General features: G+C 39.4%; 1 protein-coding gene across 2 annotated transcripts in view; it reads right to left on the bottom strand.

Annotated features, from left to right (window-relative positions):
* ORC3 (origin recognition complex subunit 3) overlaps positions 1-16548 on the bottom strand; it is a 42620-nt gene that overhangs the window by 22725 nt on the left and 3347 nt on the right. For both annotated transcript variants that reach the window (XM_048937863.1, XM_048937864.1), the window contains exons 3-11: positions 14630-14727; positions 10581-10725; positions 9184-9288; positions 8362-8516; positions 7249-7382; positions 5346-5505; positions 4426-4539; positions 2568-2701; positions 2043-2106 (exon numbers count right to left, since the gene is read on the bottom strand). In XM_048937863.1, the coding sequence (XP_048793820.1) occupies positions 2043-2106; positions 2568-2701; positions 4426-4539; positions 5346-5505; positions 7249-7382; positions 8362-8516; positions 9184-9288; positions 10581-10725; positions 14630-14727 (1109 nt within the window). The remainder of the gene's footprint in view (positions 1-2042; positions 2107-2567; positions 2702-4425; positions 4540-5345; positions 5506-7248; positions 7383-8361; positions 8517-9183; positions 9289-10580; positions 10726-14629; positions 14728-16548) is intronic.

The raw sequence follows: 16548 nt of genomic DNA, 5'->3' as shown, positions 1-16548 counted from the left end.
CCCATAGATTAAAAAAAAAATAAATACCAACACAGATGCCAGATAGCAGCTGAGAAAGAATACTGCAAATTTAGTTAGTGAGTTTGAATGGCAAGTTTACCTGGTCTTGAAAGAAAACAGTAAATTTTTTAAGAAGTACAACTTCCATAATGTCCTTAAAAGTATTTCCCAAGTTAGGAATGCTACTGTAGGTCAGGAAGGCATACAGAAGAAATAGCAGCTCATTAATGCTAAAGTGGGGCATTTTCTCCCCATCCAGGTAACGCTGCCAGCTTGGCAATGCAATCCTACTCCTACTCCTATTGCAGAGATCGCAATATGCCTTATGGTAAGATTTATCAGAAGCATCATATGCACAAAGACAAGAGTTCTGGCTGTTTCTTCTCCAGATTTCCAGGGTAGGGATGGCCTTGTGAAATAAAGAGTGTATTGTACTTATTAAACATACTGATGAATATTCAACTTTTAAAGCAGCAGCCCATTAAACGGTGTTTAAACAAAGAAGCAGTCACTGCCGCTCATTCCCACTCCTTCCTTCCTTCCTGCTGTTTTAACAGAAGCATTTATGCACCTGCAGAGAGAACAGGTTGAGGAAATTATTCTGCAGAAACAAGCCAGCAGAAAAACTCCATGGCTTTTTGGTTTTGGTCAGGTTATTTAAGTTGGATTGTAAATCTGATCACATTTATACCACAGCTATGCAAGCTGCTGTGCTGGCACATCTGCTGAGGTGTGAATAAACACCAAGGGAGCAGCAGTTGCTGAAGCTATTTTTGACGTTGAAAACCATAGATCAGAAAGTCACACATAAATCATCTCTAGCCTTGACTACTAGAATTGCATTGCACTCACAAATTTGCCTGCTCTCTTCCAAACATTAACAACAACAGTGTTCTCTCTTGGAGAAGAGGAGGCTCAGAGGAGATCTCATTGCACTCTACAACTCCCTGAAAGGAGGTTGGGATGAGGAGGGATTTGGCCTCTTCTCCCAGGCAACAAACAGGACCCGAGGAAATGGCCACAAGTTGCACCAGGGAAGATTGAAATTAGACGTAAAGAAAAACTTTCTCTCAGAGAGTGGTCAGGCACTGGAATGGCTGCCCAGGGAGGGCGTGGAGTTGTTGTCTCTGGCAGTGCTCAAGAGACGTCTGGATGAGGAGCTGCGAGATATGGTTTAGTGCTTGGGGTAGCAGTGGTAATGGGAGGATGGTTGGACTGGATGATCTTGCAGGTCGTTTCCAACCTTGCAATTCTATGACTCTATGAACATTCTTCAAATTTGAGAAGTCCTTACAGACCAGGAAGACCTGCTAGGATACATGAATAGCTTTGTCTTTGGCCGTACCATTTGCCTGACAGGTTGCTCAACTTCAGGTGAAATTGAGAGAAACGCTTTATCCTGAACGATGCATGTACTGGGAGAGATTGAGCTGATGATAATTACAAACAGATCTTTCTTTTAGAGGATGATGAACTCTTAAAATGCTCACAATAGCAGCTTGACCTCAATCACCTGACAAACTTTTAGATAAATACGCTACGTAAATTTAGATTTTCATCCTGCACAACATGTAGTGTGGATGTGTGCCTTAGGACTTGGTCTCCCCTACTGGGTGCAATCAGAGACTGCTCAGAGGGTACAGAGGATTAAAAGCTTAAGAAATAACCTTCAAGATTAGTAGCTCATTCTTTAAACACTTCACTGACTTTCCAAGAAATTCAGTCTGAGTAATCATATACAACAAAATCATAAATAAGCCTTGTAAGCTTCCTTCTAGGCAGTTTTATTTCTACATGTAGCTAAAAGCTGATGCAAGAAAAGCTGTGCAGCTTTGTATAAAAGTACCTGGCAAGCCCAGAGATTTGGAACTTTGACCCATGGATCCTAATTCTCCACCACTGGACGTGAAGCAGAGTATGTACTGTATGAAAGATGTTACAGGAACCATATATCTTAGTTGTGTAATTTATTATCTCCCACATAAGTTAATATATTTTTGGAAAATTATTTGTGCTATCCAAAGACAGTCTTAAAATTTCACCTTTAAGGAACTGTCTGCTGTCAGCAGTGCGATCTGTTCCTCTGAGACTTGACTTTCCACATACCTGATGGCAACGAAAAACAGGAACACAAAAATTACGATGCAGATTGAGCTTAAAAAGCTATAAGGTTAAAAAATTAAAAGCATTTATGCTACTGTAAGGATTTATTTGAAAAGATTCAAAAAGGGACAGTCAGATCCAGCAAGTTGAAAGGCCAGAAGAAAACCCTAGAGATTATGTTCCATGTCGGCTTAACAAGTTGAAGAGTGATTTATGGTTGCTTGTTATAATAGCTTGTTTCTGTATTAAGGACAAGAGGGAAAAACAGAGTACAAACCACTGTACTCTCTATACCAGAAAACTGAGGGTTCCAGAAATTACTGAGCACTGTCCTCCTTTTGATAGATTTCTTTCTTTACACGAATGCACCAATAGCCCACAGTTTTCACACTTTACAGATTCCTTTCATTGTTCTCAAAGCTGACTGAACATAAGACTGTTCAAAAATTTATTTCACCTCTTACCTTCTAAAAGAGGGCAGTCTTCGAACGTTTTCACACTGATTATGTGATAAAGAATTTACTCTCCTCTTTGCTTCTTCCAGCTGGCAACACAGTATACTAAGAGGATTGGAATGGAAGTGCTCCACAATACAGAGCTGAAAAAGAAAGCAAAAACCAGCGATGATAAAAAAAATTCATCCTTCCTGCTATGTCTATCTTTCAAGGCTTTCTTATCACCACAGTGCATACACGACAGTAATGGCATTCCTTTAAAAAAATTCATTGTTTGTAAACATTCCACAAGTCACATCACTGCACTACACCAGTTACAGAGCTTTAAATGCACTCATATAACTACCTTTTTTGCTCTATCTGCTATTCAAATTCAGTATCTCGCCGTTTCCCCTCCTACATCACCACAAACACAGCTTGTCAAACACTTTCTATTCGTTTATGCTAATTACTGCATTCTTTAGCTTACATATACAGCTCCAATGCTCATAAATGTATATATATTGACATGTAAATCAATTACAGTATACAGGTAAACTTACCACGTCCTCATTCCAATTTCTGTTTCACGCACACAAAAATACATCGCTAAGTTCTCACTACGCACAAATACAAATTCTCGGTCACTGATCTTAGCTGTCTTAAATATTCCTACTACCAGGGCCTTACAGAATAACAGCACGTGTCAATCACATCTAGTCTTAAAAACAGACAAGCAGACAGAAAACCTCACTAAAAATATTTAAAGCAAAAACCATCAAAGGGAAGAGACACTTCCTGTCAGATATGTTACTGTTACTCCTAGACATAACTGGGACCATGGTGATCCCCTGTGAACATCACTTAGGAAATCTGATCTGAAATTGCTTCCTTGATATTTTCTTGAGTACTTCAATGCACAAGGACACAGCCATACCCTGAGGACTAGGGTTTGTATTTCCACATCAGGCCAATGGGGAATCCTTAAATCCTGGCAACTTCTTTCAAATAAGAAAAGCTGAATCTTAAAAATCAAAGAACCCTAGACATTCTAAATGCATGTGATTTGAAAATATCAAGTTCTCCTGGCAAGTCCATCTGTGGCACCAAGCAAAAAGAAACAAAATCCAGAGTTCTCAGAGAAGCCCACAAGGAATAAAAGCTCCATTGAGACTGAGACTGAGACGTGGAAATACATCTATATACAAAGACAAGCCAAAAAAACCCATAGCCCATGAAATTTAATACTATTATTACTATTTTAATAAACTTCATCAGGTTTTTCACTTTGTCTCCTGAGAAGGCAAATGTAACTCCTGAAATGCTGCACAGCTGATCACAAGCATCACCTACTTTGAGGTAAAAAGCAAGTGACCCTACAGCTCCTACTTCTCTGAAAACCTAAGTGTGAATGCAGAAATTATTCCAGAAGGACTTCTAGCATAGAGTGGGGAAGAGACGCTGCTGTAGCTGACTCACACCATGACAAATCCAGCCCAAGAGGATCAAAGCAGCAACCTGATACCCAGTTGGAGAGTTGTGCCAAGGGTGTTCGAAGCTACAACTTAAACTACAACAAAAGAGAGGTGTTTCTACCCACTGTGGCAGGTCACACTAAATACATCTTTTAAATACAACCTTTTGTGGTAGAATGAGCTGTCTTTTAAATGCTTGCTTACACCCAGTCCCGTAAGCTTTTCTTTAGAACTCTGGCAGAGAAACACCCACCTGTTCACAGAACCAAGCTGTTTTCAAAGGGCATTTTTTTCATCCACATCAGTGACAGCAAGAATAGGAACCAGAAATATCTTTCAGTGTCTAGTAATCATGAATGAATCACACTTCATTTTCACCACCCATAATGTGAGTTCCTGTTACCATCGCCTACCTGAAATCCTTTGATAAAGTTCTGGACAGAAAAATCATGGTAGAGGAATATGTTGATGAGAACCTGCAGAACTTTCTCACTCAGTTTAAGTGGAAACTGGGTTGTTAAAAGTACCTAAAGGGGACAAGAAGGCATAAAGAATTCTTTCCTGAATTCAACCCAGCAAAATTTATATTCACAATTCACTACAACTCTCAGCAAGCTTTAGCATTTGACTAAATGAGATGCTGAATAGGCTGCCAACTTCTAAAAACATATCTGCAAGAACAAACACACATGTAAAGACTGTCTTTCAGTTCATTATTTCACCACATTTTTCTGAGCTCCTTTTATTAATTAATATGCAATGTTTCAGTTAGTTTTAGCTTAATATTATTCTTGTATTACTTTTTAAATCACAAACAATGGAAAGCAGATTGCTGTAATAACTGGGGATACTACTATTTTCAGCACATAAAGCAGCAACTTCAGAAATCCTGAACAAAGGAGTACATGCAAAATCACATAAGTAGAGTGTTTATTTGAACTGATCACTTGGATAACTCCACTAACTTTTTACAGACCGGGAATTCAAGCTGGACTGAGTTTTTCTGTTTTTAGGGCTATCCTTATCTAAGCAAAGTGAAACTTGGATCAAAGCACTGCCCTTCTTTAAAGAGGTGGGAAGGTCAAAGTAGTAGCCCAAGCGAGTATGCACAGATGCCAGCTTAAATCAAAGATGAAAGCATATGTGTCTCAACCTAGGGAGGAAGCTCTCAGTACAAATACGCTACTCTGCAGTTATGGATAGAAATATCCAAAATTCACATCTCTCAGGAACAGATTTCATTTCAAAAGCTTCAGACAAACTTGTATTTAAAGCCTGCATATGTACACTGTGCTTGAATACGTACACTCTTCCTATTCAGAAACAGAATTACCTTGTCAATTATAGTAGACAGGTGGTCCTTACAGGAAAGGGACTGAAAAAGCTCTATGCACAGCAGAGAGGAAACAGAGTGAGGAAGTAAGCTGTGGATAATCATTGGAGATGTAGCAATTCCAAAAATCAGTACAAGAGGAAATTCACCAATATGCTGACTATGGGAAAGAGGGGAGAAAAAAACGACAACTTAACAGTCACATTACAGAAACTCATGAAATAAACACATTATGTTCCTAGCACAGCACTGACCTCATGTGACTTAACTGCAATAAAGAAAAAAAAAAAACCAAAAACACAGAAGTTTTGATGTACAAGGAGAAAAAAAACACAAAAGGAAGCTACTTAAAGCCCGAAGACAGAAAACAAAATTAAATTACATTTTAGGATTCAAATTTCAGGAAGCAGCATAAAAAGCATCTTTTCCATTACAGCACTGTACTGACCCATTGGGAGAACTGAATGTTAGCACTTAATTTTTTTTGCAAAGAAATAAAGAAAAATGAGAAGAGACTTTGAACAGCTAACAGTCTCAAGAACATCTACAGATTTTACAGCATTTAATAACTGAGCAATACATTTGAAATCCCTCTGAAGCTCTATGTTCCCATTGCACTTGGAAAAGAATTTCAGCCTCCCCAGATTCAATCTTCCTCTTCAGATGGTTTTTTTGGTATACCCTGTTAGGCAGGACTGAGAGCTGTATTCACTGGGAATAACATACAACTATTTATATGAAACACAATATTTGCAGTACTCTTTTATCATTATATTCCTTTTTTTAATTGGAGTTTCAAGGGAACACAAGTGCTGTATCTTAAATCACTTCCAGGTTAAATTTGACAATTTATTCATTTTTTTATTGTCTTTTATCATAGCCACTTATTGACCTCAGTGTTCCAGCTGACATCCCCACAATTACCTCCTCGCTATAAACTGAAACACAAAACCAAATCTTTACATATTACTGTCCACTGTTCACAACCAAAAAGAATTTCAACAGAGAGAGAAATTTAATCTTGTGATGAACAAATCAGAAGACTCCCTTCTTTACCCACTTCATCTTAATTATTAAACTGACACGTTTAAGACAAATGCTGAGAATAAATCTGAGTTCTGCAATTCACCCAAAGATCTTTTTAAAAGTACTGTGCAACTCTTCTCAGCTTTCATTTTATTTCTCTTCTCTTCTGCTTTAATCAAGCCAACTCCTGGTCATAAAAACAGCTGAATCCTCTCAAATTTTTTGAAACATGGTCTGTTTTAAAAGTGTATGTGCAACTAGTAGGCTGTGACAGACATAAACTTCACTTCATCTGCACTCCACATGCTCATAATGAGGTATTTATCCTCGCCACAAAAAGCAAAATAGAGCACAGCACTTAAGAAACAATTAAACCTCATTTCCCACTGCCTTACAGCTAATTATTTTGAGATAATTGTGATTTCTGATTTTACTTCTTGAAACGTTCCCCAGAGAACCCATCTGCCAGATTTGAAGTAGAAAACAATTTTACTGTGGGCCTCACAGCAAGTGAAATTGCTTAGCCTTGTTTAGACGTGACATCAGACGTGCATGCTGTAACTGCATTAACTCTACAACTGTGGTTCCGTCCCTGCTATAACTGCACTTCCATCCAGTATGCTCTCTTTGGAGAACTGTGGGGCTAATTATTGCAATGCAGGAGATGATTTTAAGGAAGGCAGCACTAAGAAAGGGCAGAAGCACAGATGCATCTGATGTAGTCTGTCACTCACTGCTCAATCACCGCTGCAAATAAGCAGCATCAATACCTGCTCCAACTCCCCGCTGGTAAAATTCCCTCATTTTTACACTTCTAATCAGCTGCAAATAGAAAACGAGTAATGGAGTGGAAGAACAAAACTCCAAGTGACATTACCTGCTGATAAGCACAAAGTCCTGAAGTACTTTTGTGGTGAAACTTTCCATGTCTTTGAAGATAACAACAACTGGAGGAGACTGCCAGTGTCTGGAAGATGTTCTTTTTTTGCCTGGAGTCTCAGAATCTGTTTTCTTTAAAGTCATTGGTTATACATTAATAAACAGAAGGCAATCAAATAAAAAAGACTGAATCCCACATCTACAGTCATATAATGTTCCGAAGTGACACAACTGACTTTTTTTTGATACAACTGTATTTATTAGAAGCATCAAGAACTCCAGTTTTCCTTCCTTCTGCTTGGCATAGCAGGAAAGGCAAAGAATATACAAACTAAAGAGAAACAATGGAACTGGGGCTGTTTAGTCTGGGGAAAAGGAGGCTGTGGGGAGACCTCGTTGCTCTCTCCATACACCTGAAAGGTGCTTACAGTGAGATTGGGGTTGGTCTCTTCTCACTGGTGACTGGTGACAGGACAAGGGGAAATGGCCTCAAGTTGCACCAGGGTAAGTTTAGGTTGGATATCAGGACTCATGAAACTTTTACTCAACACGCTGCTCATAAAAATCACTTCTAGCTTTCATTCAAGACAGAAAAAAAAAAAGCTTGAATAAAGCATAAGTAGCTTTATTAAATACAAGGATAAAAAACACTTAGAAAGTTATTTTGTCACTGCTTTTCACTGTAGTATGGGTTGCAGATGATACAGTGCCACACTGGGCAGTACGGTGTCTTTCCCTTAGAGGACTATTCTCTCTTGAAGTTTTATTTTAATAAACATCCCAGTACTCTTGGGAGTAAAGCACCTAGCACAAAGTTGACATTGCATTTTAAGCCTCTGGCTCCCAAGTAAACATACTGTACAATAGCAGTATACCTATTTTTTCCAGGATTCTGACCTTCACACCTCATCAGCAATGAACTCCGCATCTGTTACATACGTTACAGATTTATACTTGAATCTACTCAGTCTTAGCTGTTTCTCAGCATTAGATGAGAAGCTGACCTGCATTTTTTCACTACTGCATATAAATTTGAGGTATTCAGTTTCCTTCTCTTACAGAATATAAAGGTCAGACGTTTTTGTAAACTAGTGACACATAAAGATCTTACCTTTGTTGCACTCTCATACCAGCTGATAAGAGAAGTCATCGAACAACGAACTCTATTACGGGAAACCTGTTCGTAGTCCTCCTCTTCTGATGAGTCCACATCTATACAGCAGTTCATCAGCTGTCCCAACAGCTTCTGCATCAGATTTTTAATGCCTTCACAACACATTTTTTAGAAATACGATGAAGACTTTTGGTTAGTGGCCTACATCCTTAGCACTTCCCCAACTCATGCTCTAAGAAACTCCCCAACTTTTTATTTTTCACTTTTCTACATAGATAGCAATAATTCACACTAAGATGTGACCCCTTTCTTAAACTTCACACCTGCTGACAGAATGACCTGAAAATAAACTAGAAGGCCACCAATAGATTTGGAGGTGCTGCGATGTATTATTTAAATCTTTTCATTTTTAAATAATATTTGATATTCAAATAAGGAGTGGGGCAGTTTTTTTTCTACCCATTTCTTTGCTGCAATAATGTGAGGGTAAGCATTTAAAAATGGAATGCATCCATACATCAACTGCTCAAACCAGAGGAAAGCCAACCTACAATATTAGCATGCACTACACTAAGCAGCACGCTCTCAACACTCGTGCTACAACCAAACAGCATTTCAATCATCGCTGTCTGAGACAGAATTACACACATCTTAAAGCCCACTAGAATTCCTGCTGTATTATCGTGGGATTGAACAAATCTTTTGAAGGCTTTCAAAGTCTCTCCATGTCAATATTCTGACATCTGGGGACAAAAACTAGAATTACTAATTAATTGACAGATTATTCAGATGAAGAAGCAAAGTTATTGCAGTATTTACCTGGGCAATCTTTGGCTTCCAGCAACGCTATGTAAGGAGTAACATTATTCTGAAGGAATTCTGAGAGACTTCTAAAGGTGAAGTCGTGATCTGTAACATTCACACCTAAAAGAAAGATGATTTAACTGCATATTTCCTGTGACTTGTGACCATGGTGACTGATCTGCGCTGCAGATCAAAAAAAAGCAAGAGATAACACAAATATTCAAGGAAGGAATGAAAAGCATCACTTCATCTATGAGGACAGATGAAAAAACGGCACAAGACTGAACAACCATATTAATACCAGTCAGCTGAAAGGAACAGGGAGCTGTAAAGATGCCTAATGGAGAATTTTCCCTTACTTTTAATGAAAGATTTCTCAAGGCTGCAAACCTGCAGGGAATAGGATTGGTTTTCTAATTTCCCTGCCACTCATAACCTCAAAGACATCCACAGGCAACTAATCCTACAGATAAAAAGATGAAATTCACTTTCTCTAGGAGAGCAGCAGTGCAGACCCTCGAGACCTGAATCTGCATGGGACTTATGCAAGTAGGGAAATTACTGTGAGTTTTTATGAACTACAGTCTGAATTAATTATGACCTACTCAACATTTACTGCCTTTGTTAACATCTTTAGACAAAAAAAAAAAAGGATAGGTGAAGGGGATGGGGAAGGGGAGTCTCCAGAGGGCAAATCATAGCTTTTCCACAGCAATATTCAGAGCAGGAACTTCTCACTTTCTACTAGTTCCAAAAGCAGACTAATCCTCCACTCTTTGTAAGTGTTGATATAATACATCTGTGGCACAGGTTTATGAACCAACAAAAACATAATCAGGTTGCTCTGAACCAGGTTTAGGTTTACAGTTACAACTGTTTGAAAGGGAAAAAAAAACCGACTTCAGAACCTCTCTAACTTCAGTCGTAAGGCCTTCGGCTATTTTTCTCACCCTCTGCTCCTTTTCCAAGATAAAGATGTTGCTTTCCTACATGTAAAGATGCTCTGCAAGAGTCAACTCATTAATATATATCAGAAATACAGAAGCTGTATAATTCCATGCCACAGGGATTAGTCATAGAAACCACCAAGGAAATCAGCGCCAGATATGGGGATAGAATCAAAGCATCTCCATGCATCATGAAAAAACCCAAATCACAACTGGTTGCCTAAGATGAACCTCCAAGGAAGAAGCAGATTTATTGCACTAAGGTACTAAGCATACAGGCAAAATGGAAGCAGGTCAACTCTTGCTTCCTTCTCCCAGTGCAATCTCTGTTAACGTTTCTGAAGCTGACCTGGCCTGCACTGATTGCTGTAAATAAGTGAAACGATTCTCTTTGATCTCTGTATCAATTTCAAGGCTCTGTAAGAGTGCAGATGGACATAGCAGAATGCACCTTTAAGAAGTTACCTAAGACAAGAGCTGCAGTAGGGATTTCTCTGGACTTCATTCGCCACGTCCATTCTGTTGTCTTCTCTTGGAATGCAGAATGAGACCGTCTCAAAAAACTCACTAGGTTATCAAATAACTGTTCATTCAATACTTCCTCTATTTGCTGTAAGGAGACAAAAAGAATTTCATCTATACAAATGTGGAAACACCAGAATATCCTCATTTTTCTACCCTTTTCCTGTATCACAGCATCTCTCCTAAGAAGAAAGGCTGAGTGAACTGGGTCTGTTCAGCCTCGAGAAGAGAAGACTGAGAGGGGACCTGATCCAGGTCTATAAATATCTAAGGTGTGGGGGGCAGAATGGCGAGGCCGGACTCTTTTCAGTGGTGAGTGGAGACAGGACAAGGGGAAACGGCTGGAAACTGCAGCATAGCAAATGTGTGCAAGAACTTCTTTACAGTGAGGTGACGGAGCACTGGAACAGGCTGCCCAGGGAGGTGGTGGAGTCTCCTTCTCTGGAGATGTTCAACACCTGCCTGGATGCCTACCTGTGCGACCTGCTGTAGGGAACCTGCTTTGGCAGGGGGGTTGGACTCGATGATCTCTGGAGGTCCCTTCCAACCCCTACAATTCTGTGATTCTGTGATCAGTTTGCTCCTGAAAACTCCAGTGTTACATCTGGAGTAGCACTAGTGTTTTTTTCTTAGAAACAAGAAGTGACACGCATAGCTGTGAACTTGATTTTAAACGAAGTCACAAAGGTTGGCTCAAGCACTATTGCTGAGAAAGCTACCAAGAGAGGCAAGACCACATCTCCAGGATGCTGCACACGATGCCTGCTCAAAACCCTGAGCTCCATTTTAACTACAGACAAGAGTTCTTGGTGCACCCCTCGTGAAGGGCTGATAAACTGGTAAGAGAGTACACAAAAGCCTTTTCATCCTCTACTTACTCAAAAATATTCTGACCTTTTTGATATTGACTGTCTGCCTCAGCTCATACCAGATAAATTATATGGTAACTGAGGGGAAATTGCAGCGTGACATTTAAAAAAGATGAGTTCATGCCATCAGCTTTATAGCAGCGTCTCACTAATTCCTATATTACTGTAGATCCCACAACAATCCTCAGAGCATCATCTTCCATACCCAACACACCATGAGATTCTAATTGTTACTGCACAGGTTTTCACTGAGCCAATCTAACAAGATTCTGAGTCCTCACGTTGCATGGTTGCAGTTTCTATTATTTCTTCTGAAGATGAAATTCAGACTGCCATAGCACTACATATTTATGTAGCTTCCTTAAATCCATCAGGTTTGGTTTTGTTTTTTGTCAAAATAACTTTGTTATTTGCAGTATTCTGGTAATTTCCACTACGTATGTTAGTCTGCTCTGCATCTGAGGCAACCAGCTCATTTACTTGCATGACACTGCTTACTCTGGAAACTTCAAAAACAAGATGAAAAATTGCATTGGAAGTTCAATCACTATTACAGTACTAACAACCAGAGACTGAAAACCATTATTTGCACCTTACAGCTCTAAAATAACCATGCTACAGCCCTGCACTTGGGATTTCGTGTTCCTTGAAGTACTTCATCCTTGAAGTATGAAATTTATCACCTTTGAAGAAGTGAATGTTTCTGAAAGCCCTTGATGTATAACAACATTTGCAAGACTGTTGAAAGCAGTGGTTAAAATCAAGGCAGTCTGCAACACTGGAACAAAAGAGGTCAAAAATACAAATTCCATAAATCTGAAAAGGAGTACAGTACTTTTACCAGCTTTTCATGATGTGAGAAGCCTAAAAGGATGTCAGCACCAAATGCCACCACTGCAGCCCAGTTTATGATAGATAAACAAAGGCTGAGGGCTTCTCAACAAAGTACTTGGAGGTATTCCCAAGTATCCTCTTCAGTATTCAGTACCTCCATTAGAGACCAGAGAACAGGAAAAACACCAGCACAAGCACTGAGCCTGCCAACAAATCATCAGGTAGCAGTACCCTGGCAAAAACTTTGGTCAATTTCCTGCTAGCCTTTCATAGCACACTATCAGAATCCCAAGAATATAAGTCCACATCAGCAGTCCAAAATTCTACCATGGATCAGGTTTACTACACCAGAGTTACTGAATAAATAAAATCTCAACTTGGTAAAACTCTCAGCTACCTGGTCTGACTTTACAAGTGGTGCTACACAGAGCAGCAGCTCACAGAATGGCCAGAGTTGGAAGGGACCTCAAGGATCATGAATCTCCAACCCCCTGCCACATGCAGGACCACCAACCTCCCCATTCAATACTAGACCAGGCTGCCCAGGGCCCCATTCGATCTGGCCTTGAACACCTCCAGGGACATCTACAACCTCTCTGGGCAGCCTGTTCCAGCACCTCACAACCCTCATAGTAAAGAGAGAGAAATTTAGCTCACACTAAACATCTTCCAAACTGAATCACCACAATTATCCATGTAGAAACAATTATCACCTCCAAGTTTTTCAAGTGTGGGATAAAAGGATAGTAATTCAGAACTCAGTGGGAAACATTACAGAGACCCCAGAAGCTTGATGAATAAAATTTTATGTATAGCAGCAAAAATAACTGCAGGCAATCTGCACTTTGGTTAATCAAACTAATCAAACTAAGGCAATACTCATATCAATTTGTCAGCTTAGGATGAAGCGTCTTCTACCAGGAGGAGAAAGAACAGAAAGAGTATTTGTGACACTCCTTCATAGAGAAAAATGGTAGGAGACTTAGGAGGAGAAATAATTATGATTTTCCAGATGACTCTGTGCTTTTACATAGTTAAGGGAAGCTTTTTACCATGATGGCCATTCTGAGGCAAATCCTTACAGAGCACTAGGAAAAAATCCTCATCGACCTGAAAACCCTGCAGCCACCGCTTGCTACCTAGAAGCATTGTTTCAAAACCCTTGACAACACTGTATCAAACAAAGATGACTTAAGAAAAGGTCTTCCAGAAGGGGCTACAGCATGTTGCCTTCCCCGTAATCCCACTGTGCAACTGACAAGGCAGTTTCTTTCTGCTAGTGCTGGTGGCTAACCTGTCAAGCAGAAGCAGATAGCAGCAGGTAGATGCCAAATACACCTCCAGAAGCCTCTGTGTATGCTCTGTAATCAGCACTGTGACACCGTGCACTGCTCTGCACACTCTGGTTACTTTGAATGTATGGTTTGAAAAGGGTGCTGACTAGTCAAAGCGAGGTGGATTGTGGAACAGCAGAGAGAGAACTAGAGGAATTTATGAGTTTAGCCTAAGGGTCTAAACTGTAACCTTCATCCAGCTGGCTACTACTGTATATCCCAAAACAAACTTTGGGAAAAAAAACCCTCAACGTTCAGTGCCCAATAGTAGGCAGACAAATATGGAATTCTTGCCCAGAATCCTTGACATCAAATAGAGGAGGAAATCCCTGCTGTACGGAAGCAATTATTAATACTATAATACAAGCCAGCTGGCTATTCAAACACAACAGCATGCCATCTAACACACAATTAGGAGGCCACAGTTCAGTATGAAATTAACTCCCATCCCCACCAGACAAACCCACTGACACAGTCCATACTAATTTAACAGACTAAGTGTACAGCTGTGTCGTTCAATATTTGACACCCATGCAGTTATATTCACATAAGTCCATTGTGAATCTTGAGCTGCTGGGCTCTGTAACACTCAGGACACAGGGAGCTTAAATCCTTAGGGGGCTGGCAAGCACACAAATGAATTGGAGGTAAGAGAAAAAAAAAAAAACAACAAAATTATGCCAGGAATTAATAAGAAGTTCAATTGCTAAAAACAGAAAGTTAGAAGAAGCAGCTTGAAGCCTCAGAAGCATATAGTGCTATGAGCAGAGGTTATGTGTAATTGATGGATTTTCTGTATTTATTATATCCTGGGTCAGTATTTCTGGTTCTTTTATTGCTTTAATAAATTGCTTATTTAAGCATGTAAAAAAATATATATAAATGACTAAACAAAGAAGTAAGCAGAACTGTTATAAATGCAAAATGCTGCTTTCATATTAGGTGCAAGACTCACCTCTGTTTCTGATTTGACCTGTTTCTGTAATGACTGGCAAGTAGCAAACCGTAGCTCACTGTCCTCCAAATCACTGCTTCCTTCTCTGAAATAGTCAGCTAGAAAATAAACGCGAGCACAGACAAGATTATCAAGGCAAAACATTCTTTGCTGAGAAGAAAACAAAGGACTCACCCGAAGCAAGAATATCTTTTTATATATAAATACATACAAATATAAAAACAAGTAAGGGAACTCAGCTTGTTATCTTAGCCAATTAACTAACTGCTGGTATTTCGCTAAATGAGGGAAGAAAAAGGATGTACTGCCCAACTGTAGAGGCAAAAGTAGAAGAGTTGGCTTCCATCTCAAGTCCCAGATAGCTAAAGGCTAAAGCAGGGCAAAAAAGCAGTTACTGTTATTATTATTTTACAAAATAAACAAATAAAACAAGTCTTTCCCTTCTTTCAGGAAATTTTGTGGGTCAGCTTCCCCCTTTAAATATGCAACCTTCCATCACTACTGCAGTCAGACATGAAACACAAAGGCTTGCAAGAATACATCAAAGATCCTTTCTGCTCTCCCAGCATAACACAGTTAATACCAATTTCCAGATGACAACAAAGCATACTGTGAAAGAACTGTTAGATTACAAGAAATACAGATTATTATTATTTTTAATACATCACCTTAACTAACTATGCCAACAAAACCTTTAAGCTCAAACCAGGCCTCATCTCCAAATTGCCTCTCACTTCTATAGGTGCTGCTTGTGGAAAGGAGAAACAAAATGTCCAAGATTGATCTAGAACGACTTCAAGCCTTCAGAAATCAGATCCTTTTTGGTAACACAGTGTCTTGACACATTTCTGGAATGCATCTGGCTTCCCAGGTGCTCCTCTGCTTCACAAATCTGAGTACAGAAACTCTCCACTAGCTGCCAACAAGAAAGGCAAAGCCAAAAATATAATCTGAGATTGAATAGAAACTAGTAAAACTGAGTGACATCCCTCTTGGTGATTTCTTTTTTCTACCACCTTCACATGGTCTACATTTCCCTTAAAAATGAAAGAAATAAAGTAAAATAGGGCCCGTCCCACTCTCAGCATGCATTTAGCAAGCTTGGTGAAGCCGTTAAGGCTTCTCTAGCATTACTTGGAACAATACAAAGCCTGAAGGTGAAGTAAGCAGTCTATTATCTTTAATACTGCCTTGCAGCAAAAGGTAATTTTTTTTTTAAAGATGTTTAAATAAAGTTTTATAAGGTCCATTTCCCATCATTCAGCAGAGCAACAGCTGTGGTCTGATCTCTAAAGAACCATGTGATGAGCACATCCAATCTTCCAAATCATTAAAAGCCCAATGATGAATGAGATCGATCCCTAATCCTCCGTTTTCCTTGGCTCCCCTAAACTAACACCTGATTTACATCCCTAAGAAAAATGGCTTCAATACATAACACACTTTGATAGCAGAAGCCTTATTCTTTTGAAGAGAATCATAGCCACTGTGTTTTTGTTATTATACCAAAGCATAATATTCTTTCTGCACTACCAAAACTCAAATTATAGGTGCAAACACGTACAGAAGGCCTTTGCAAGGTCGAAGATTATTATCAACCACAACTGAAACTTCACATTTTCAAGTTTGGGTTTCCAAATTCATCACATGCACAGCTAAGTTATGTGTTCTCACCAAAAGCTGCTAGTGGGCAAAGCAGCTCACTTCTGCTTCTCTCTTAGGGGTAGTTCAGTCAAATTCATTTTTTGGTGACAAAGTATGTGCTAACTGGAACGTGTTGAGGAGGATTTACCCAAGTATTACAAATCTTGCAAAAACAGAAACATCATATTCTGTAAATTACAAAATTCCAATGTGGTTTAAGTGCATAGGTCTGGATCGTTAGTGTATTCACCTTGCAATGACTTGGAATGAGAGAC

Source organism: Lagopus muta, chromosome 2 (assembly GCF_023343835.1).
Source record: "Lagopus muta isolate bLagMut1 chromosome 2, bLagMut1 primary, whole genome shotgun sequence".
NCBI classification, from domain to species: Eukaryota; Metazoa; Chordata; class Aves; order Galliformes; family Phasianidae; genus Lagopus; species Lagopus muta.
This window is presented reverse-complemented; position numbering and strand designations above follow the sequence as displayed.